At 40.1% G+C, this 26,865-nt stretch overlaps 1 protein-coding gene across 10 annotated transcripts in view; it reads right to left on the bottom strand.

Moving 5' to 3' along the window:
• The window catches only part of LOC127832461 (WD repeat-containing protein 49-like), a 90,675-nt gene that overhangs the window by 8,568 nt on the left and 55,242 nt on the right, over positions 1-26,865 (bottom strand). For all 10 annotated transcript variants that reach the window (XM_052357968.1, XM_052357948.1, XM_052357958.1 and 7 more), the window contains 3 exons: positions 4,970-5,135; positions 1,452-1,586; positions 1,026-1,177 (listed from right to left, as the gene is read on the bottom strand). In XM_052357968.1, the coding sequence (XP_052213928.1) occupies positions 1,026-1,177; positions 1,452-1,586; positions 4,970-5,135 (453 nt within the window). The remainder of the gene's footprint in view (positions 1-1,025; positions 1,178-1,451; positions 1,587-4,969; positions 5,136-26,865) is intronic.

The raw sequence follows: 26,865 nt of genomic DNA, 5'->3' as shown, positions 1-26,865 counted from the left end.
GTCCAAGGCCGATGCATATGGGAAGTATCAAGCTAATCAGTCAATTGGTTGATGAGTTATTGATTATAAACAATTTTCACACTTATAATGACAGTGACCTTTGACGTAGTGACCCTAAATTCAATAGGAGACATCTACTGTCCAAGGCCGATGCACATCTTAAGTATCAGGTTGATGAGTTATTAAATGGAAACGATTTTCACACTTATTGTAACAGTGACCTTGTCTTAGTGACCCCATGGGGCATCTACTGTCCAAGGCCAAATCACATGTGAAGTATAACACCTATTGGTAAATTTATTGACCAGTTATTGTTCGAAAATGCACTAGTCTACTGACAGACAGATAGACAGAACCACCGACCGACATCCAGCAAAACAATATAGCCTCTCTTCTTTGAAGGAAAGGCATAATAATATGCTTGATAACAATGAAAAAATAGACAAGGGACAAAATTGTCACAAAACCAGGTTTTCATTGTGAAAAAAAAATCTGATAAAGGGAGAAAACTCAAACTGAACTTTTGAAATGAACAAACAAAATTAACCCCCTTTGTAAGTTTGTTTTTTAAAAAAATCTATTTTTAGTCGTGGCGACCTTGACATTGGAGATATTGACGTGATTCTTTCGTGTGACACACCGTCCCATGATGGTGAACAAATGTGCCAAATGATTTTAAAATCTCACAATGAATGACATAGTTATGGCCAGGACAAGCTCATTTATGGCCATTTTTGACCTTTGAACTCAAAGTGTGACCTTGACCTTGGAGATATCGACGTAATTATTTCGCGCGACACACGGTCCAATGATGGTGAACAAATGTGCCAAATGATTTTAAAATCTGACAATGAACGACATAGTTATGGCCCGGACAAGCTTGTTCCGCCCGCCCGCCAGCCCGCCAGCCAGCCAGCCAGCCAGCCAGCCAGCCAGCCCGCCCGCATTCGCCAATCTAATTACCAGTTTTTTCCTTCGGAAAACCTGGTTAAAAACATGTATCTCACCAAGAATGTTCACCATACCTGTCCAAAGGTGCCGATTCGGTTGCCATGTACGTCCCAGATGGAGACACTGCAGTCGGAGGAGGCTGAGATGACAATGAGGCGCTCATTACGCTCACACAGCTCCAGGGTGTTGATCATGTCTTGGTGGGGCTGGAACTGGGTCTGCAGGGCTGCAAAACCACAGAGGGAAACACTGTTATGTAGTGGAATGTAACCTCAACCCAAAAAGAACCATTAGTGCTTTTTTTCTTTTTTTCAAGTACAGTGTATATGATAACCATATATCTCAGAAAATTGGGGATGCACATTTAATAGGGCTAGTGAGTAACCTGTAAACACGTAGTCCCCACTTGTTATACCAATAGGTGACTATTACAGCAAAAAAACAACCTGATAAAGTACACAAACTGACAAACCATTCTCCCAAACAATAATGTTACTCACCTGGTGGTGTGGTGATGATGTTCTCGGTAGCGTGTGCAGCATACCCCAAGATGTCCCATACCTTGAGCCACCCGTCCACGTCCCCCGTCACCAGGTACTGGTTCTTCTTGTCTGTTGCCATAATTATGCTCCCCGCTGTGGAACACACACATCAAGTGTACTGAGACATTTAATTTGTAAAGTAATGGATAGAGAGGATATTTATGAACCAAGGCTTAGGAACAAATTAAGAAAGACAACTTTACATGAGCTAAATATGAAGACAGGTGAATATGAAGACAGGTGAATATGAGGACAGGTGAATATGAGGACAAGTGGGTATGAGGGCAGGTTAGTATGAGGACAGGTGAGTATTAAGAAACGTGAGAATAACGAAAGTTGAATATGAGGAAAGTTGAATACAATGATAGCTGAGTATGAGGGCATATGAGTATGAGGAAGGAAATATCAATCCTGATTTTATGTGATCATGTATGGTAGATATAGACCAAAAGAAAAATCGTGCAAACATTTAATCAGTATAACAGTTAAAACCATGAGCTTTTGCTGCAAACTAAAAAGGCTCTAGATTGGATATAAAAGTGAAAATGTTTTGGTATTAAACAAGAGCTGTCAGAGGACAGCGCGCTCGACTATTCGAGTGCTTGACAGTATAACGTAAGCCATCATGGGGAAATTGTTCATATTCAATAATTTATTTGAAGATCTTTCAAAAAAAAAAAAAAAAAAAAAAAAAAAATTTGGGGGGGGGGGGGTAGGAGGGGTTAAGAGGGTGGTATAATGTGGGGTGTGGTCATTTATAAGATGATTTTTAAAAATAAAAAAAGGAAAAAAAAAGTGTGGGGGGGGGGTAGAGGGGGGGCAGGGATTCTGGGTTGGGGCGTGGGGTATTGTTTGGGTGAAATCCATTGTAGTATTCAGGTAAGTGTTGTTTTGTCAAAGTATTAATAAAATCTGATCATAAATAAAGAAGTTATGGCAATGTAACTAAAGTAATATGCATATTATAATGGAAAAAGGGCCATAATTCTTACACAAGGGCTGTTTGTAAAACATGCATGCCCCCCCCCATATGGGCTGTCAGTTGTAGTGGGAGCCATTGTTTGAATATGTTTTTTGTCACTGTGACCTTGACCTTTGACCTAGTGACCTGAAAATCAATAGAGGTCATCTGCCAGTCATGATCAATGTACCTATGAAGTTTCATGATCCTAGGCCTAATTATTCTTGAGTTATCATCAGGAAACCATTTTACTGTTTCGAGTCACTGTGACCTTGACCTTTGACCTAGTGACCTGAAAATTATTAGGGGTCATCTGCCAATCATGATCAATGAACCTATGAAATTTCATGATCCTAGGTGTAAGCATTCTTGAGTTATCATCCAGAAACCATTTTACTATTTTGAGTCACTGTTACCTTGACCTTTGACCAAGTGACCTGAAAATCAATAGGGGTCATCTGCCATTCATGATCAATCATCCTATGAAGTTTCATGATCCTAGGCCTAAGCATTCTTGAGTTATCATCCAGAAACCATCAGCAGGGTTGCCACCAACCTGATAAAATAAAATTCCCTGACTTTTCACTGACTTTTCCCCGACCAAATCTTGGTTTTCACTGACTAATTTCGCGACATATTCGGCCTCCTCCGCCCCATACAGCTGACAAAATCCACCCATTTAATGTTTATTTTATTCTTTAATATAAATTATTTAACAAATAACAAAGCAGTACTACTTGTACACTAAACTATGCATGATGCAAGGCTATATAGTAAATACCACATAACCAAAGATAAACAAACAATGTGTTTGTGAAACACTATGTCCCCATATATTAGACTTTGACCTTAAAGGATGACCTTGACCTTTTCCGCACTCAAAATATGCAGCTCCATGAGATACACATGCATGCTAAATATCAAGTTGCTATCTTCAATATTGCAAAAGTGTACATTAAATGAGCAATTTTGACCCATATATTTGACCTTTGACCTTGAAGGATGACCTTGACTTTTCACCATTCAAAATGTGCAGCTCCATGCGATACACATGCATGCCAAATATGAAGTTGCTATCTTCAATATTGCGAAAGTTATGGCAAATGTTAAAGTTGGAGCAAACAAACACACAAACCAACCAACAGACAAGGCAAAAACAATATGTCCCCCACTACTGCGGTGGGGGACATAAAAAGTTATGCACGTACAACCACCACATAATATGATTATGTCTCAAAATCTATGCATAGAACATACTTCTATAGGTAGTACAATGTACATGGGATGTTAGTTATCGCAATACAGTATATAAGTAGCACAACACCTAGGACACAAAAAACTGTCCATACACAATATCCATTACATACTATGATCATACTTGCACTTAGACACAAGCATAGGTGAATACATATGAGTATGGGTAATGGGAAATCTTAATAAAAATAAATCTATTTATAAATGTACATAACTGTTAGAACTAAGTACTAATGATTATTTCAACTAGCAATGGTCTTTGGCAAACATTATTATGCAACCAAAAATAGATAAATTTACATTTTTGAACATGCTTTACACATGTTAATGTTCTATGTACATAGAAAGAGTCAAAACATTTCAAATAAAAAATATACGGTTGAATCTACTCAAACAAATGATACCTGAAGACTGCCAAAGCCACTAAATTACTTAAGCATCGACCTAATTTTTTTATTTTTCCCTGACTTTTCACTGACTTTTCTGAAATTGCATTTTTCACTGACCATTTTTTTAAATTCCCTGACTTTTCACTGACCTTGAAAAAAATTCAAATTTCCCTGACTTTTCAAGTAAAGTGGCAACCCTGATCTGGTGGACGGACCAATGGACCGAGGGACCGACAGACCGACGGACCGACATGAGCAAAACAATATACCCCCACTTCTTCGAAGGGGAGCATAAAAATGCTTGATACAGTTGTCTGCTCTTGTTTACATTGAAAATATTTGAGGTGGTATGCAAACTTTAACATAGATTTATCAATAATATGCATATTCTAAGTGAAAAAAGGGCCATAATTCTTAGAAAATGCTTAATACAGTTGTCTGCTCTTGTTTATAGGTTGGGGTCATGTTGGTAAAGAAGTATGCAAAATATTAAAGCAATATTTCAAGGGACATTGGAAATATTTGGGGTGGTATGAAAACTTTAACATTTGCACGCTAACACTAACGCCGACGCCGGGTGAGTAGGATAGCTCCACTATATATATTTCATATATATTAGTCGAGCTAAAAATGTTTATTATAGGATCTTTCTAACTTAAAGTTGTTTCAATACATAAACATTTGCTTCAAACCTTAAATCCAAAGCATCAGTGTTTCCAAAATGTGTTTAAGAGTTTAACTTTATACATGCAGAACCTTAATTATTGTTGTTCCACATATACTTCATGACTTTTCAAGGACTTGATGTACAAAAGGCATGAGAATCTTTTTAGTCAGTCTAAGTCTCTGTTTCACATAACTGTATGACTCACCATGAGCGTGAGCGGTGAACTCTGCCAGCAGTTTTGTGTGGGCCGTGTTCCAGAACCTAACCATCCCGTTACCGCCACATGACACCAGGTTTGCCCCTCCCCCAGCAGAGTTACCCTTCCTGGCCTCAAGGAAAATCAGCGTTGATATTGAACTGTTGTACTCATTCTGAATGTTGAAATGATACTCTATGTCAAATACTTTAGTGTTATTCTAAGAAATCTGGGCTAAATGCATGTGCATAGCATCCTCTCAGATTTACCTCCACCAGTCTGCACAGGCTACACAGGAATGACACTTTCTGACTCAACTAGATTTTCATTATGAGGAGTCATCATTGAAAAAAAAATACAATAAAAGCGACAAGTTCTGTCCCTGAATAGCTTGTGCAAACTGAACAGGCTTATCTGGGACGCACATGCATTAAGCCCAGTTTTCCAAAATCATTGCTCATTTATAGAATATCTTTAAGAAATGAGGGGTTGAAGAATCTTAAATTACTTTTATAATAGGCCCATTACAGACATTTGTCTTGGAAGTAATTAAATTTGAAAAGCTTGCAAGATTTCACTTCTCAATTCTGCTCTAAGATCAGCTGAGAGTGAGACACATGGCCATTGCCACTGCAATTAACAATTTATTGAGCCTTCCTATGGGTAAAAGCATGTGCATCATGTCACTAGCCTGTGCATCATGTGCATTGTGTCACTAGCCTGTGCATCATGTGCATCATGTCACTAGCCTGTGCATCATGTGCATCATGTCACTAGCCTGTGCATCATGTGCATCATGTCACTAGCCTGCACAGCATGTGCATCATGTCACTAGCCTGTGCATCACGTGCATCATGTCACTAGCCTGCGCATCATGTGCATCATGTCACTAGCCTGTGCATCACGTGCATCATGTCACTAGCCTGCACAGCATGTGCATCATGTCACTAGCCTGTGCATCATGTGCATCATGTCACTAGCCTGCGCAGCATGTGCATCATGTCACTAGCCTGTGCAGCATGTGCATCGTGTCACAAGCCTGTGCAGCATGTGCATCGTGTCACATGCCTGCGCATCATGTGCATCATGTCACTAGCCTGTGCATCATGTGCATCGTGTCACTAGCCTGCGCAGCATGTGCATCGTGTCACTAGCCTGTGCAGCATGTGCATCATGTCACTAGCCTGTGCAGCATGTGCATCGTGTCACAAGCCTGTGCAGCATGTGCATCGTGTCACACACCTGCGCAGCATGTGCATCATGTCACTAGCCTGTGCATCATGAGCATCATGTCACTAGCCTGTGCATCATGTGCATCGTGTCACTAGCCTGCGCAGCATGTGCATCATGTCACTAGCCTGTGCAGCATGTGCATCATGTCACTAGCCTGTGCAGCATGTGCATCATGTCACTAGCCTGTGCAGCATGTGCATCATTTCACTAGCCTGTGCAGCATGTGCATCGTGTAACTAGCCTGTGCAGCATGTGCATCGTGTCACTAGCCTGTGCAGCATGTGCATCATGTCACTAGCCTGCGCAGCATGTGCATCATGTCACTAGCCTGTGCAGCATGTGCATTGTGTCACTAGCCTGTGCAGCATGTGCATCGTGTCACTAGTCTGTGCAGCATGTGCATCGTGTCACTAGCCTGTGCAGTATGCTTTCAGACATTTTCTGCTTGTATTGAAGCTTTCTTTTTGATGCAGTCTCTTCTAAATAACAATCCAGTCTAGGCTGAGAGCATTATCCCTGATAAGCCAAAGCGGAGTTTATAAGCATGCCACAGCTACATGTAGTCTGAGACGATACTTTAGGCACATGTAGTCTGAGACAATACTTTAGGCACATGTAGTCTGAGACAATACTTTAGGCACATGTAGTCTGAGACGATACTTTAGGCACATGTAGTCTGAGATGATACTTTAGGCACATGTAGTCTGAGACAATACTTTAGGCACATGTAGTCTGAGACGATACTTTAGGCACAAGTAGTCTGAGACAATACTTTAGGCACATGTAGTCTGAGACGATACTTTAGGCACAAGTAGTCTGAGATGATACTTTAGGCACATGAAGTCTGAGACGATACTTTAGGCACATGTAGTCAGAGATGATACTTTAGGCACATGTAGTCTGAGACAATACTTTAGGCACAAGTAGTCTGAGACGATACTTTAGGCACAAGTAGTCTGAGACAATACTTTAGGCACAAGTAGTCTGAGACAATACTTTAGGCACAAGTAGTCTGAGACAATACTTTAGGCACATGTAGTCTGAGACAATACTTTAGGCACAAGTAGTCTGAGACAATACTTTAGGCACATGTAGTCTGAGACAATACTTTAGGCACATGTAGTCTGAGACAATACTTTAGGCACAAGTAGTCTGAGACAATACTTTAGGCACAAGTAGTCTGAGACAATACTTTAGGCACAAGTAGTCTGAGACAATACTTTAGGCACATGTAGTCTGAGATGATACTTTAGGCACATGTAGTCTGAGACGATACTTTAGGCACAAGTAGTCTGAGATGATACTTTAGGCACATGAAGTCTGAGACAATACTTTAGGCACAAGTAGTCTGAGACAATACTTTAGGCACAAGTAGTCTGAGACAATACTTTAGGCACAAGTAGTCTGAGACAATACTTTAGGCACATGTAGTCTGAGACGATACTTTAGGCACATGTAGTCTGAGATGATACTTTAGGCACATGTAGTCTGAGACAATACTTTAGGCACATGTAGTCTGAGACAATACTTTAGGCACAAGTAGTCTGAGATGATACTTTAGGCACATGTAGTCAGAGACGATACTTTAGGCACATGTAGTCTGAGATGATACTTTAGGCACATGTAGTCTGAGACAATACTTTAGGCACAAGTAGTCTGAGATGATACTTTAGGCACATGTAGTCAGAGATGATACTTTAGGCACAAGTAGTCTGAGACGATACTTTAGGCACATGTAGTCAGAGATGATACTTTAGGCACATGTAGTCTGAGACGATACTTTAGGCACATGTAGTCTGAGACGATACTTTAGGCACATGTAGTCTGAGATGATACTTTAGGCACATGTAGTCTGAGACGATACTTTAGGCACATGTAGTCTGAGATGATACTTTAGGCACATGTAGTCTGAGACGATACTTTAGGCACATGTAGTCTGAGACGATACTTTAGGCACATGTAGTCAGAGATGATACTTTAGGCACATGTAGTCTGAGACGATACTTTAGGCACATGTAGTCAGAGATGATACTTTAGGCACATGTAGTCTGAGACGATACTTTAGGCACATGTAGTCTGAGACGATACTTTAGGCACATGTAGTCTGAGACGATACTTTAGGCACATGTAGTCTGAGATGATACTTTAGGCACATGTAGTCTGAGACGATACTTTAGGCACATGTAGTCAGAGACGATACTTTAGGCACATGTAGTCTGAGACGATACTTTAGGCACATGTAGTCAGAGATGATACTTTAGGCACATGTAGTCTGAGACGATACTTTAGGCACATGTAGTCTGAGATGATACTTTAGGCACATGTAGTCTGAGACAATACTTTAGGCACAAGTAGTCTGAGACGATACTTTAGGCACATGTAGTCTGAGACAATACTTTAGGCACAAGTAGTCTGAGACGATACTTTAGGCACATGTAGTCTGAGACGATACTTTAGGCACAAGTAGTCTGAGACAATACTTTAGGCACATGTAGTCTGAGACGATACTTTAGGCACATGTAGTCAGAGACGATACTTTAGGCACAAGTAGTCTGAGATGATACTTTAGGCACATGTAGTCTGAGACAATACTTTAGGCACAAGTAGTCTGAGACAATACTTTAGGCACATGTAGTCTGAGACAATACTTTAGGCACAAGTAGTCTGAGACGATACTTTAGGCACATGTAGTCTGAGATGATACTTTAGGCACATGTAGTCTGAGACGATACTTTAGGCACATGTAGTCTGAGACGATACTTTAGGCACAAGTAGTCTGAGACGATACTTTAGGCACATGTAGTCTGAGACGATACTTTAGGCACATGTAGTCTGAGACAATACTTTAGGCACATGTAGTCTGAGACGATACTTTAGGCACAAGTAGTCTGAGACAATACTTTAGGCACATGTAGTCTGAGACGATACTTTAGGCACATGTAGTCTGAGATGATACTTTAGGCACAAGTAGTCAGAGATGATACTTTAGGCACAAGTAGTCAGAGATGATACTTTAGGCACATGTAGTCTGAGACGATACTTTAGGCACAAGTAGTCTGAGACGATACTTTAGGCACAAGTAGTCTGAGACAATACTTTAGGCACATGTAGTCTGAGACGATACTTTAGGCACAAGTAGTCAGAGATGATACTTTAGGCACATGTAGTCTGAGACGATACTTTAGGCACAAGTAGTCTGAGACGATACTTTAGGCACATGTAGTCAGAGATGATACTTTAGGCACATGTAGTCTGAGATGATACTTTAGGCACATGTAGTCAGAGATGATACTTTAGGCACAAGTAGTCAGAGATGATACTTTAGGCACATGTAGTCTGAGACGATACTTTAGGCACAAGTAGTCTGAGACAATACTTTAGGCACAAGTAGTCTGAGACAATACTTTAGGCACATGTAGTCTGAGATGATACTTTAGGCACATGTAGTCTGAGATGATACTTTAGGCACATGTAGTCAGAGATGATACTTTAGGCACATGTAGTCTGAGACGATACTTTAGGCACAAGTAGTCAGAGATGATACTTTAGGCACAAGTAGTCTGAGATGATACTTTAGGCACATGTAGTCTGAGACGATACTTTAGGCACATGTAGTCTGAGACGATACTTTAGGCACATGTAGTCTGAGACGATACTTTAGGCACATGTAGTCTGAGATGATACTTTAGGCACAAGTAGTCTGAGATGATACTTTAGGCACATGTAGTCTGAGACGATACTTTAGGCACATGTAGTCTGAGACAATACTTTAGGCACAAGTAGTCTGAGACGATACTTTAGGCACATGTAGTCTGAGACGATACTTTAGGCACAAGTAGTCTGAGACGATACTTTAGGCACATGTAGTCAGAGATGATACTTTAGGCACAAGTAGTCTGAGATGATACTTTAGGCACATGTAGTCTGAGATGATACTTTAGGCACATGTAGTCTGAGATGATACTTTAGGCACAAGTAGTCTGAGACGATACTTTAGGCACATGTAGTCTGAGATGATACTTTAGGCACATGTAGTCTGAGACGATACTTTAGGCACATGTAGTCTGAGATGATACTTTAGGCACAAGTAGTCTGAGACGATACTTTAGGCACATGTAGTCTGAGACGATACTTTAGGCACATGTAGTCTGAGATGATACTTTAGGCACATGTAGTCTGAGACGATACTTTAGGCACATGTAGTCTGAGATGATACTTTAGGCACAAGTAGTCTGAGATGATACTTTAGGCACAAGTAGTCAGAGATGATACTTTAGGCACATGTAGTCAGAGACGATACTTTAGGCACAAGTAGTCAGAGATGATACTTTAGGCACAAGTAGTCTGAGATGATACTTTAGGCACAAGTAGTCAGAGATGATACTTTAGGCACATGTAGTCAGAGACGATACTTTAGGCACAAGTAGTCTGAGACGATACTTTAGGCACAAGTAGTCTGAGACGATACTTTAGGCACAAGTAGTCAGAGACGATACTTTAGGCACATGTAGTCAGAGATGATACTTTAGGCACAAGTAGTCTGAGACGATACTTTAGGCACAAGTAGTCTGAGACGATACTTTAGGCACATGTAGTCTGAGATGATACTTTAGGCACATGTAGTCTGAGACGATACTTTAGGCACATGTAGTCTGAGATGATACTTTAGGCACAAGTAGTCTGAGACGATACTTTAGGCACATGTAGTCTGAGATGATACTTTAGGCACAAGTAGTCTGAGATGATACTTTAGGCACATGAAGTCTGAGACGATACTTTAGGCACATGTAGTCTGAGACGATACTTTAGGCACATGTAGTCTGAGACGATACTTTAGGCACATGTAGTCTGAGATGATACTTTAGGCACATGTAGTCAGAGACAATACTTTAGGCACATGTAGTCTGAGACAATACTTTAGGCACATGTAGTCTGAGACGATACTTTAGGCACAAGTAGTCTGAGACGATACTTTAGGCACATGTAGTCTGAGACGATACTTTAGGCACATGTAGTCAGAGACGATACTTTAGGCACATGTAGTCTGAGACGATACATTAGGCACAAGTAGTCAGAGATGATACTTTAGGCACAAGTAGTCAGAGATGATACTTTAGGCACATGTAGTCTGAGACAATACTTTAGGCACATGTAGTCTGAGATGATACTTTAGGCACATGTAGTCTGAGACGATACTTTAGGCACATGTAGTCTGAGATGATACTTTAGGCACAAGTAGTCTGAGATGATACTTTAGGCACAAGTAGTCAGAGATGATACTTTAGGCACAAGTAGTCAGAGATGATACTTTAGGCACATGTAGTCTGAGACAATACTTTAGGCACATGTAGTCTGAGACAATACTTTAGGCACAAGTAGTCTGAGACGATACTTTAGGCACATGTAGTCAGAGATGATACTTTAGGCACAAGTAGTCTGAGATGATACTTTAGGCACATGTAGTCTGAGACGATACTTTAGGCACATGTAGTCTGAGACGATACTTTAGGCACATGTAGTCTGAGACGATACTTTAGGCACATGTAGTCTGAGACGATACTTTAGGCACATGTAGTCTGAGACGATACTTTAGGCACATGTAGTCTGAGACGATACTTTAGGCACATGTAGTCTGAGACGATACTTTAGGCACAAGTAGTCTGAGACGATACTTTAGGCACATGTAGTCTGAGACGATACTTTAGGCACAAGTAGTCTGAGACAATACTTTAGGCACATGTAGTCTGAGACGATACTTTAGGCACATGTAGTCAGAGACGATACTTTAGGCACATGTAGTCAGAGACGATACTTTAGGCACAAGTAGTCTGAGATGATACTTTAGGCACAAGTAGTCTGAGATGATACTTTAGGCACATGTAGTCTGAGATGATACTTTAGGCACATGTAGTCAGAGATGATACTTTAGGCACATGTAGTCTGAGATGATACTTTAGGCACATGTAGTCAGAGATGATACTTTAGGCACATGTAGTCTGAGACGATACTTTAGGCACATGTAGTCAGAGATGATACTTTAGGCACATGTAGTCTGAGATGATACTTTAGGCACATGTAGTCAGAGATGATACTTTAGGCACATGTAGTCTGAGATGATACTTTAGGCACAAGTAGTCTGAGATGATACTTTAGGCACATGTAGTCTGAGACAATACTTTAGGCACAAGTAGTCTGAGACGATACTTTAGGCACATGTAGTCTGAGACGATACTTTAGGCACAAGTAGTCTGAGACAATACTTTAGGCACATGTAGTCTGAGACGATACTTTAGGCACATGTAGTCTGAGACAATACTTTAGGCACATGTAGTCTGAGACGATACTTTAGGCACAAGTAGTCTGAGACGATACTTTAGGCACATGTAGTCTGAGACGATACTTTAGGCACAAGTAGTCTGAGATGATACTTTAGGCACATGTAGTCTGAGACAATACTTTAGGCACAAGTAGTCTGAGATGATACTTTAGGCACAAGTAGTCTGAGACGATACTTTAGGCACATGTAGTCTGAGACGATACTTTAGGCACATGTAGTCTGAGACGATACTTTAGGCACAAGTAGTCAGAGATGATACTTTAGGCACATGTAGTCTGAGACAATACTTTAGGCACAAGTAGTCTGAGACAATACTTTAGGCACATGTAGTCTGAGACAATACTTTAGGCACAAGTAGTCTGAGATGATACTTTAGGCACATGTAGTCTGAGACGATACTTTAGGCACAAGTAGTCAGAGATGATACTTTAGGCACAAGTAGTCTGAGACGATACTTTAGGCACATGTAGTCAGAGATGATACTTTAGGCACATGTAGTCAGAGATGATACTTTAGGCACATGTAGTCTGAGACAATACTTTAGGCACATGTAGTCTGAGACGATACTTTAGGCACATGTAGTCTGAGACGATACTTTAGGCACATGTAGTCTGAGACAATACTTTAGGCACAAGTAGTCTGAGATGATACTTTAGGCACAAGTAGTCTGAGATGATACTTTAGGCACATGTAGTCTGAGATGATACTTTAGGCACAAGTAGTCTGAGATGATACTTTAGGCACAAGTAGTCTGAGATGATACTTTAGGCACAAGTAGTCTGAGATGATACTTTAGGCACATGTAGTCTGAGATGATACTTTAGGCACATGTAGTCAGAGATGATACTTTAGGCACATGTAGTCTGAGACAATACTTTAGGCACATGTAGTCTGAGACGATACTTTAGGCACATGTAGTCTGAGACGATACTTTAGGCACATGTAGTCTGAGACGATACTTTAGGCACATGTAGTCTGAGACAATACTTTAGGCACATGTAGTCTGAGACGATACTTTAGGCACATGTAGTCTGAGACAATACTTTAGGCACATGTAGTCTGAGACGATACTTTAGGCACATGTAGTCTGAGACAATACTTTAGGCACATGTAGTCTGAGACAATACTTTAGGCACATGTAGTCTGAGACGATACTTTAGGCACATGTAGTCTGAGATGATACTTTAGGCACATGTAGTCTGAGACGATACTTTAGGCACATGTAGTCTGAGACGATACTTTAGGCACAAGTAGTCTGAGATGATACTTTAGGCACATGTAGTCTGAGACGATACTTTAGGCACATGTAGTCAGAGATGATACTTTAGGCACATGTAGTCAGAGATGATACTTTAGGCACATGTAGTCAGAGATGATACTTTAGGCACATGTAGTCTGAGACAATACTTTAGGCACATGTAGTCTGAGACGATACTTTAGGCACATGTAGTCTGAGACGATACTTTAGGCACATGTAGTCTGAGACAATACTTTAGGCACATGTAGTCTGAGACGATACTTTAGGCACATGTAGTCTGAGACGATACTTTAGGCACAAGTAGTCTGAGATGATACTTTAGGCACATGTAGTCTGAGACGATACTTTAGGCACATGTAGTCTGAGACGATACTTTAGGCACATGTAGTCTGAGACGATACTTTAGGCACATGTAGTCTGAGACGATACTTTAGGCACATGTAGTCTGAGACAATACTTTAGGCACATGTAGTCTGAGACGATACTTTAGGCACAAGTAGTCTGAGACGATACTTTAGGCACATGTAGTCAGAGATGATACTTTAGGCACATGTAGTCTGAGACAATACTTTAGGCACATGTAGTCTGAGACAATACTTTAGGCACATGTAGTCTGAGACAATACTTTAGGCACATGTAGTCTGAGACGATACTTTAGGCACAAGTAGTCTGAGACGATACTTTAGGCACAAGTAGTCTGAGACAATACTTTAGGCACATGTAGTCAGAGATGATACTTTAGGCACAAGTAGTCTGAGACGATACTTTAGGCACATGTAGTCTGAGACAATACTTTAGGCACATGTAGTCAGAGATGATACTTTAGGCACAAGTAGTCTGAGACGATACTTTAGGCACAAGTAGTCTGAGACGATACTTTAGGCACAAGTAGTCAGAGATGATACTTTAGGCACATGTAGTCTGAGATGATACTTTAGGCACATGTAGTCTGAGACGATACTTTAGGCACATGTAGTCTGAGACAATACTTTAGGCACATGTAGTCTGAGACGATACTTTAGGCACATGTAGTCTGAGACGATACTTTAGGCACAAGTAGTCTGAGACGATACTTTAGGCACATGTAATCTGAGATGATACTTTAGGCACATGTAGTCTGAGACAATACTTTAGGCACATGTAGTCTGAGATGATACTTTAGGCACAAGTAGTCTGAGATGATACTTTAGGCACATGAAGTCTGAGACGATACTTTAGGCACAAGTAGTCTGAGACGATACTTTAGGCACATGTAGTCTGAGACGATACTTTAGGCACATGTAGTCTGAGATGATACTTTAGGCACAAGTAGTCTGAGACAATACTTTAGGCACATGTAGTCAGAGACAATACTTTAGGCACAAGTAGTCTGAGACGATACTTTAGGCACATGTAGTCTGAGATGATACTTTAGGCACATGTAGTCTGAGATGATACTTTAGGCACATGTAGTCTGAGATGATACTTTAGGCACATGTAGTCTGAGACGATACTTTAGGCACATGAAGTCTGAGACGATACTTTAGGCACAAGTAGTCTGAGACGATACTTTAGGCACAAGTAGTCTGAGATGATACTTTAGGCACAAGTAGTCTGAGATGATACTTTAGGCACAAGTAGTCAGAGATGATACTTTAGGCACATGTAGTCTGAGATGATACTTTAGGCACAAGTAGTCTGAGACGATACTTTAGGCACATGTAGTCAGAGATGATACTTTAGGCACAAGTAGTCTGAGATGATACTTTAGGCACAAGTAGTCAGAGATGATACTTTAGGCACAAGTAGTCTGAGATGATACTTTAGGCACAAGTAGTCAGAGATGATACTTTAGGCACATGTAGTCTGAGACGATACTTTAGGCACATGTAGTCTGAGATGATACTTTAGGCACATGTAGTCTGAGACGATACTTTAGGCACATGTAGTCTGAGATGATACTTTAGGCACAAGTAGTCTGAGATGATACTTTAGGCACATGTAGTCTGAGACGATACTTTAGGCACATGTAGTCTGAGATGATACTTTAGGCACATGTAGTCTGAGATGATACTTTAGGCACATGTAGTCTGAGACGATACTTTAGGCACAAGTAGTCTGAGATGATACTTTAGGCACAAGTAGTCTGAGATGATACTTTAGGCACATGTAGTCTGAGACGATACTTTAGGCACATGTAGTCTGAGATGATACTTTAGGCACAAGTAGTCTGAGATGATACTTTAGGCACATGTAGTCTGAGATGATACTTTAGGCACATGTAGTCTGAGATGATACTTTAGGCACAAGTAGTCTGAGACGATACTTTAGGCACATGTAGTCTGAGATGATACTTTAGGCACATGTAGTCTGAGACGATACTTTAGGCACATGAAGTCTGAGACGATACTTTAGGCACATGTAGTCTGAGACGATACTTTAGGCACATGTAGTCTGAGATGATACTTTAGGCACATGTAGTCTGAGACAATACTTTAGGCACATGTAGTCTGAGACGATACTTTAGGCACATGTAGTCTGAGACGATACTTTAGGCACATGTAGTCTGAGACAATACTTTAGGCACATGTAGTCTGAGACGATACTTTAGGCACATGTAGTCAGAGATGATACTTTAGGCACATGTAGTCTGAGACAATACTTTAGGCACATGTAGTCTGAGACGATACTTTAGGCACAAGTAGTCTGAGACGATACTTTAGGCACATGTAGTCTGAGACGATACTTTAGGCACATGTAGTCTGAGATGATACTTTAGGCACAAGTAATCTGAGATGATACTTTAGGCACATGTAGTCTGAGACGATACTTTAGGCACATGTAGTCTGAGATGATACTTTAGGCACATGTAGTCTGAGACGATACTTTAGGCACATGTAGTCTGAGACGATACTTTAGGCACAAGTAGTCTGAGATGATACTTTAGGCACAAGTAGTCTGAGATGATACTTTAGGCACATGTAGTCTGAGACGATACTTTAGGCACATGTAGTCTGAGATGATACTTTAGGCACATGTAGTCTGAGACGATACTTTAGGCACATGTAGTCAGAGATGATACTTTAGGCACAAGTAGTCAGAGATGATACTTTAGGCACATGTAGTCTGAGACGATACTTTAGGCACATGTAGTCAGAGATGATACTTTAGGCACATGTAGTCTGAGACGATACTTAAGGCACATGTAGTCTGAGACGATACTTTAGGCACATGTAGTCTGAGACGATACTTTAGGCACAAGTAGTCTGAGACGATACTTTAGGCACATGTAGTCTGAGACGATACTTTAGGCACATGTAGTCTGAGACGATACTTTAGGCACATGTAGTCTGAGACAATACTTTAGGCACATGTAGTCAGAGATGATACTTTAGGCACATGTAGTCTGAGATGATACTTTAGGCACATGTAGTCTGAGACAATACTTTAGGCACAAGTAGTCTGAGACGATACTTTAGGCACATGTAGTCTGAGATGATACTTTAGGCACAAGTAGTCTGAGACGATACTTTAGGCACATGTAGTCTGAGACGATACTTTAGGCACATGTAGTCTGAGACGATACTTTAGGCACATGTAGTCTGAGATGATACTTTAGGCACATGTAGTCTGAGACGATACTTTAGGCACATGTAGTCTGAGACGATACTTTAGGCACATGTAGTCTGAGACGATACTTTAGGCACAAGTAGTCTGAGATGATACTTTAGGCACATGTAGTCTGAGACGATACTTTAGGCACATGTAGTCTGAGACGATACTTTAGGCACATGTAGTCAGAGATGATACTTTAGGCACATGTAGTCTGAGACGATACTTTAGGCACATGTAGTCTGAGACGATACTTTAGGCACATGTAGTCTGAGACGATACTTTAGGCACATGTAGTCAGAGATGATACTTTAGGCACATGTAGTCTGAGACGATACTTTAGGCACATGTAGTCTGAGATGATACTTTAGGCACATGTAGTCTGAGATGATACTTTAGGCACATGTAGTCTGAGACGATACTTTAGGCACATGTAGTCTGAGACGATACTTTAGGCACATGTAGTCTGAGACGATACTTTAGGCACATGTAGTCTGAGACGATACTTTAGGCACATGTAGTCTGAGACGATACTTTAGGCACAAGTAGTCTGAGATGATACTTTAGGCACAAGTAGTCTGAGATGATACTTTAGGCACATGTAGTCTGAGACGATACTTTAGGCACAAGTAGTCTGAGACGATACTTTAGGCACATGTAGTCTGAGACGATACTTTAGGCACAAGTAGTCTGAGATGATACTTTAGGCACAAGTAGTCTGAGATGATACTTTAGGCACATGTAGTCTGAGACGATACTTTAGGCACAAGTAGTCTGAGACGATACTTTAGGCACATGTAGTCAGAGATGATACTTTAGGCACATGTAGTCTGAGACGATACTTTAGGCACATGTAGTCTGAGACGATACTTTAGGCACAAGTAGTCTGAGACGATACTTTAGGCACAAGTAGTCAGAGATGATACTTTAGGCACATGTAGTCTGAGATGATACTTTAGGCACATGTAGTCAGAGACGATACTTTAGGCACATGTAGTCTGAGACGATACTTTAGGCACATGTAGTCTGAGATGATACTTTAGGCACATGTAGTCTGAGATGATACTTTAGGCACATGTAGTCTGAGATGATACTTTAGGCACATGTAGTCTGAGACAATACTTTAGGCACATGTAGTCTGAGACAATACTTTAGGCACATGTAGTCTGAGACGATACTTTAGGCACATGTAGTCTGAGATGATACTTTAGGCACATGTAGTCTGAGATGATACTTTAGGCACATGTAGTCTGAGACAATACTTTAGGCACATGTAGTCAGAGATGATACTTTAGGCACATGTAGTCTGAGATGATACTTTAGGCACATGTAGTCTGAGACAATACTTTAGGCACAAGTAGTCTGAGACAATACTTTAGGCACAAGTAGTCTGAGATGATACTTTAGGCACATGTAGTCTGAGACGATACTTTAGGCACAAGTAGTCTGAGACGATACTTTAGGCACAAGTAGTCTGAGACAATACTTTAGGCACATGTAGTCAGAGATGATACTTTAGGCACAAGTAGTCTGAGACGATACTTTAGGCACATGTAGTCTGAGACAATACTTTAGGCACATGTAGTCTGAGATGATACTTTAGGCACATGTAGTCTGAGATGATACTTTAGGCACATGTAGTCTGAGATGATACTTTAGGCACATGTAGTCAGAGACGATACTTTAGGCACATGTAGTCTGAGACAATACTTTAGGCACATGTAGTCTGAGACGATACTTTAGGCACATGTAGTCTGAGACGATACTTTAGGCACATGTAGTCTGAGATGATACTTTAGGCACATGTAGTCTGAGATGATACTTTAGGCACATGTAGTCTGAGACAATACTTTAGGCACATGTAGTCTGAGACGATACTTTAGGCACAAGTAGTCTTAGACGATACTTTAGGCACATGTAGTCTGAGATGATACTTTAGGCACATGTAGTCTGAGACAATACTTTAGGCACATGTAGTCAGAGATGATACTTTAGGCACATGTAGTCAGAGATGATACTTTAGGCACATGTAGTCTGAGACGATACTTTAGGCACAAGTAGTCTGAGACGATACTTTAGGCACATGTAGTCTGAGATGATACTTTAGGCACATGTAGTCTGAGACAATACTTTAGGCACATGTAGTCTGAGATGATACTTTAGGCACAAGTAGTCTGAGATGATACTTTAGGCACATGTAGTCTGAGACGATACTTTAGGCACATGTAGTCTGAGACAATACTTTAGGCACATGTAGTCAGAGATGATACTTTAGGCACAAGTAGTCTGAGACGATACTTTAGGCACATGTAGTCTGAGACGATACTTTAGGCACAAGTAGTCTGAGATGATACTTTAGGCACAAGTAGTCTGAGACGATACTTTAGGCACATGTAGTCTGAGACGATACTTTAGGCACATGTAGTCTGAGACGATACTTTAGGCACAAGTAGTCTGAGACGATACTTTAGGCAAAAGTAGTCTGAGACAATACTTTAGGCACAAGTAGTCTGAGACGATACTTTAGGCACAAGTAGTCTGAGACGATACTTTAGGCACATGTAGTCTGAGACGATACTTTAGGCACATGTAGTCAGAGACGATACTTTAGGCACATGTAGTCTGAGACAATACTTTAGGCACATGTAGTCAGAGACAATACTTTAGGCACATGTAGTCTGAGACAATACTTTAGGCACATGTAGTCTGAGACGATACTTTAGGCACATGTAGTCTGAGACGATACTTTAGGCACATGTAGTCTGAGACAATACTTTAGGCACATGTAGTCTGAGACAATACTTTAGGCACATGTAGTCTGAGACAATACTTTAGGCACATGTAGTCTGAGACAATACTTTAGGCACATGTAGTCTGAGATGATACTTTAGGCACAAGTAGTCTGAGACAATACTTTAGGCACATGTAGTCTGAGACGATACTTTAGGCACATGTAGTCTGAGACGATACTTTAGGCACATGTAGTCTGAGACAATACTTTAGGCACATGTAGTCTGAGACAATACTTTAGGCACAAGTAGTCTGAGATGATACTTTAGGCACATGTAGTCTGAGACAATACTTTAGACACATGTAGTCTGAGACGATACTTTAGGCACATGTAGTCAGAGACGATACTTTAGGCACAAGTAGTCTGAGACGATACTTTAGGCACAAGTAGTCTGAGACAATACTTTAGGCACATGTAGTCTGAGACGATACTTTAGGCACATGTAGTCAGAGATGATACTTTAGGCACATGTAGTCTGAGACGATACTTTAGGCACATGTAGTCTGAGACAATACTTTAGGCACATGTAGTCTGAGACAATACTTTAGGCACATGTAGTCTGAGACGATACTTTAGGCACATGTAGTCTGAGACAATACTTTAGGCACATGTAGTCAGAGATGATACTTTAGGCACATGTAGTCTGAGATGATACTTTAGGCACATGTAGTCTGAGACGATACTTTAGGCACAAGTAGTCTGAGACGATACTTTAGGCACAAGTAGTCTGAGACGATACTTTAGGCACATGTAGTCTGAGATGATACTTTAGGCACAAGTAGTCTGAGACGATACTTTAGGCACATGTAGTCTGAGATGATACTTTAGGCACATGTAGTCTGAGACAATACTTTAGGCATATGTAGTCAGAGATGATACTTTAGGCACATGTAGTCTGAGATGATACTTTAGGCACATGTAGTCTGAGACAATACTTTAGGCACAAGTAGTCTGAGACAATACTTTAGGCACAAGTAGTCTGAGATGATACTTTAGGCACATGTAGTCTGAGACGATACTTTAGGCACATGTAGTCTGAGACGATACTTTAGGCACATGTAGTCTGAGACAATACTTTAGGCACATGTAGTCAGAGATGATACTTTAGGCACATGAAGTCTGAGACAATACTTTAGGCACAAGTAGTCTGAGACGATACTTTAGGCACAAGTAGTCAGAGACAATACTTTAGGCACATGTAGTCTGAGACAATACTTTAGGCACAAGTAGTCTGAGACGATACTTTAGGCACAAGTAGTCTGAGATGATACTTTAGGCACAAGTAGTCTGAGACAATACTTTAGGCACATGTAGTCTGAGACAATACTTTAGGCACAAGTAGTCTGAGACAATACTTTAGGCACATGTAGTCTGAGACGATACTTTAGGCACATGTAGTCTGAGATGATACTTTAGGCACAAGTAGTCTGAGACGATACTTTAGGCACATGTAGTCAGAGATGATACTTTAGGCACATGTAGTCTGAGACGATACTTTAGGCACATGTAGTCTGAGACAATACTTTAGGCACATGTAGTCAGAGACAATACTTTAGGCACATGTAGTCTGAGACAATACTTTAGGCACAAGTAGTCAGAGACGATACTTTAGGCACATGTAGTCTGAGACGATACTTTAGGCACATGTAGTCTGAGATGATACTTTAGGCACATGTAGTCTGAGACGATACTTTAGGCACATGTAGTCTGAGACGATACTTTAGGCACATGTAGTCTGAGACAATACTTTAGGCACAAGTAGTCTGAGACGATACTTTAGGCACAAGTAGTCAGAGACGATACTTTAGGCACATGTAGTCAGAGACGATACTTTAGGCACATGTAGTCTGAGATGATACTTTAGGCACATGTAGTCTGAGACGATACTTTAGGCACATGTAGTCTGAGACGATACTTTAGGCACATGTAGTCTGAGACAATACTTTAGGCACAAGTAGTCAGAGACGATACTTTAGGCACAAGTAGTCTGAGACGATACTTTAGGCACATGTAGTCAGAGACGATACTTTAGGCACATGTAGTCTGAGATGATACTTTAGGCACATGTAGTCTGAGACGATACTTTAGGCACAAGTAGTCTGAGACAATACTTTAGGCACATGTAGTCTGAGACAATACTTTAGGCACATGTAGTCTGAGACGATACTTTAGGCACAAGTAGTCTGAGACGATACTTTAGGCACATGTAGTCTGAGACGATACTTTAGGCACATGTAGTCTGAGATGATACTTTAGGCACAAGTAGTCTGAGATGATACTTTAGGCACAAGTAGTCTGAGACAATACTTTAGGCACATGTAGTCTGAGACGATACTTTAGGCACATGTAGTCTGAGATGATACTTTAGGCACATGTAGTCTGAGACGATACTTTAGGCACATGTAGTCTGAGACGATACTTTAGGCACATGTAGTCTGAGACGATACTTTAGGCACATGTAGTCTGAGACGATACTTTAGGCACAAGTAGTCTGAGATGATACTTTAGGCACATGTAGTCTGAGACAATACTTTAGGCACATGTAGTCTGAGACGATACTTTAGGCACATGAAGTCTGAGATGATACTTTAGGCACAAGTAGTCTGAGACGATACTTTAGGCACATGTAGTCAGAGACGATACTTTAGGCACATGTAGTCTGAGATGATACTTTAGGCACATGTAGTCTGAGACGATACTTTAGGCACAAGTAGTCTGAGACGATACTTTAGGCACATGTAGTCTGAGACAATACTTTAGGCACATGTAGTCTGAGATGATACTTTAGGCACATGTAGTCTGAGACGATACTTTAGGCACATGTAGTCTGAGACGATACTTTAGGCACATGTAGTCTGAGACGATACTTTAGGCACATGTAGTCTGAGATGATACTTTAGGCACATGTAGTCTGAGACGATACTTTAGGCACATGTAGTCTGAGATGATACTTTAGGCACATGTAGTCTGAGACAATACTTTAGGCACATGTAGTCAGAGACGATACTTTAGGCACATGTAGTCTGAGACGATACTTTAGGCACATGTAGTCTGAGACGATACTTTAGGCACATGTAGTCTGAGACAATACTTTAGGCACATGTAGTCTGAGACGATACTTTAGGCACATGTAGTCTGAGACGATACTTTAGGCACATGTAGTCTGAGACAATACTTTAGGCACAAGTAGTCTGAGACAATACTTTAGGCACAAGTAGTCTGAGACAATACTTTAGGCACATGTAGTCTGAGATGATACTTTAGGCACATGTAGTCTGAGACGATACTTTAGGCACATGTAGTCTGAGACGATACTTTAGGCACATGTAGTCTGAGACGATACTTTAGGCACATGTAGTCTGAGACGATACTTTAGGCACATGTAGTCTGAGACGATACTTTAGGCACATGTAGTCTGAGATGATACTTTAGGCACATGTAGTCTGAGACGATACTTTAGGCACATGTAGTCTGAGACGATACTTTAGGCACATGTAGTCTGAGACGATACTTTAGGCACATGTAGTCAGAGACGATACTTTAGGCACAAGTAGTCTGAGACGATACTTTAGGCACAAGTAGTCTGAGACGATACTTTAGGCACATGTAGTCTGAGACGATACTTTAGGCACATGCAGTCTGAGACGATACTTTAGGCACATGTAGTCTGAGATGATACTTTAGGCACATGTAGTCTGAGACGATACTTTAGGCACAAGTAGTCTGAGATGATACTTTAGGCACAAGTAGTCTGAGACGATACTTTAGGCACATGTAGTCAGAGACGATACTTTAGGCACATGTAGTCTGAGATGATACTTTAGGCACATGTAGTCTGAGACGATACTTTAGGCACATGTAGTCAGAGATGATACTTTAGGCACATGTAGTCTGAGACGATACTTTAGGCACATGTAGTCTGAGACGATACTTTAGGCACATGTAGTCTGAGACGATACTTTAGGCACATGTAGTCTGAGACGATACTTTAGGCACATGTAGTCTGAGACGATACTTTAGGCACATGCATTAAGTCCTGCTTACTCAGAGCAGACTATATTAACCATTTACCACTTAGATACATATTTCGATGTGTTTGTAGTCCCTTAGAAAGGTTAAATTTAATTCAAGACCTTTCTTAATAGATTCAAGTTTTAAAGGCTTCATTTCCAACCCTTAGGTACTAATGAGCAGCAAACAGCATGAAACCTCAACAAACTGCGAGTTGCTCCCAGGCTGTTCTGGTTTTATGCTGTTTGCACACAGCCATTTTCACTTTTCCTCTGAGTGGGAAAGGGTTAAATTATTTACAGTATGCTAAATACCAGTACTTAAAAGTAAATAGACAGGATATTTTTGTTGCATGTTTTTAAAACTGCAACACATATTTCAACATAATAAATTAATTGTACATAACCAATGATTTATTTTGCAAGAATCGTTTCAATAGAATATTTTTTAAAGCAATGTTCAATATTTCTATAACAAACACCTTTTATTTTTATTAATAAGGTTATGTATATATGACTTTTGCCATAAATGCATCAATTTACATTGTGTTCTAACTCAGTTTTCTATTAGAAAAAAGTAATCGAAGCCCTTGCTCTGCAACAACTAGCATTTGAGAGTTCAATCAGAGACTTTATTTCACATGTGTCTCACTCGGGGAAAATGGGGCTTAATGCATGTGCATAATGTGTTATCCCAGATTAGCCTATGCAGTCCACACAGACTAATCAGGGACGTGGCACTTCTGCTATTTGGTGCTTTTCCTATACAAGGAATTTTCTTCTTAGCAAAAATACTGTTTGGACAGAAAGTGTTGTCCCTGGTTAGCCTGTACACTTAACATACATGCATTAATCCCTGTTTTCTGAGAGTGAGTATATATGAGCCTTGTTCTGAGAAAACTGGGCTTAATGCATGTGCGTAAAGTTTCATCCCAGATTAGCATTTGCAGTCCGCACAGGCTAATCAGGGATGACACTTTCCACCTAAACTTTATTTTCGGTAAAAAGGGACTTCCTTGAAACTAAAAATACCATAAAAGCAGAAATGTTGTCACTGATTAGCCTGTGCAGACAGCACAGGCTAATCTGGGACAACACTTTACGCACATGCATTAAGCTCAGTTTTCTCAGAACACGGCTCATTTATTCATTTGATATATACACATCTCAATATATTCAACTGATATATACAAATCTCAATATATTCACCTGATATATACAAATCTCAAAAGTAACAATTGTTTTAATTGGACAATATTTTGAGTTGAGACTAATTGCAAGACTACTAGGGTTTGCAAGTGCGTTCCCAAAGTATAATGCCAGTCCACCAATATGATATAAACTACACTATTTAAAGACTGATTTTTTAAATATTGAATGACCATCACCATTATTAAGAAAACAAATTACATGGCAGTGCCATAGTGTAAAGAATGGGGATACTAATGAATTAAATATTCATTGACAGTTGATGGTTTTACCAGATAAATGTGGTAGTTGTGTCATTTGTTATATGTTAAACTTATCTGACTAATCGAAAGATACTGGTTGATCTTAAATAAATCTTGTAATTGGTCAACTAACAATAATTTTAATTGTTTATAACAGCTGCATTTCATCCATCATTTTAACTTTTTTTAATGCAGATTACAAAAACAAATTCTGAATAATTTCAAATAACAACTGCATCCATAATATCAAACATCATGAAATATCCACACATAAATGTCATGCAAAGCAGTAACATGATCTGTTTATTAACAATTAGATATTTACAGATTTAAAGTTATTACCAAGTACTATAGTTATAACATAAATGAAGCATTAAAAGATATTGTTCATTGCAGCCAACTAAATTTTAAATCATAAAAATCATGGTTAAAAGCTGTATACAAATTGTATTTCTAAAAAAAAAACAAGATGTGTTTGTGAAACACCATGTCCCCCTATATGATGTTTGACATTGTAGGATGACCTTGACCTTGTGAAGGATGACCTTGACCTTTCACCACTCAAAATGTGCAGCTCCATGAGATACACATGCATGCCAAATATCAAGTTGCTATCTTCAATATTGCAAAAGCATTCATAAAATAAGCGATTTGGGCCACATATATTTGACCTCTGACCTTGAAACATGACCTTGACCTTGACCTTTCACCTCTCAAAATGAGCAGCTCCATGAGATGCACATGCATGCCAAATATCAAGTTGCTATCTTCAACATTGCAAAAGTATTCATAAAATGAGCGATTTTGGCCTCATATAATTGACCTCTGACCTTGAAGGATGACCTTGACCTTGACCTTTCACCACTCAAAATGTGCAGCTCCATGAGATACACATGCATGCCAAATATCAAGTTGCTATCTTCAATATTGCAAAAGTATTCATAAAATGAGCGATTTTGGCCACATATATTTGACCTCTGACCTTGAAGGATGACCTTGACCTTTCACCACTCAAAATGTGCAGCTTCATGAGATACACATGCATGCCAAATATGAAGTTGCTATCTTCAATATAGCAAAAGTTATTGCAAAATGTTAAAGTTGGCGCAAACAGACAGACAGACCAACAGACAGACAGGGCAAAAACAATATGTCCCCCACTACTATAGTGGGGGACATAAAAAGAGTTTTAAATGTTAAAATAAATGTAATGTTACAAGGCTGATGAAATGTG

This window comes from Dreissena polymorpha, chromosome 1 (assembly GCF_020536995.1).
Source record: "Dreissena polymorpha isolate Duluth1 chromosome 1, UMN_Dpol_1.0, whole genome shotgun sequence".
Taxonomy (NCBI): Eukaryota; Metazoa; Mollusca; class Bivalvia; order Myida; family Dreissenidae; genus Dreissena; species Dreissena polymorpha.
The sequence above is the reverse complement of the archived record's forward strand: the minus strand, read 5'-3'. Positions and strand labels throughout refer to the sequence as shown.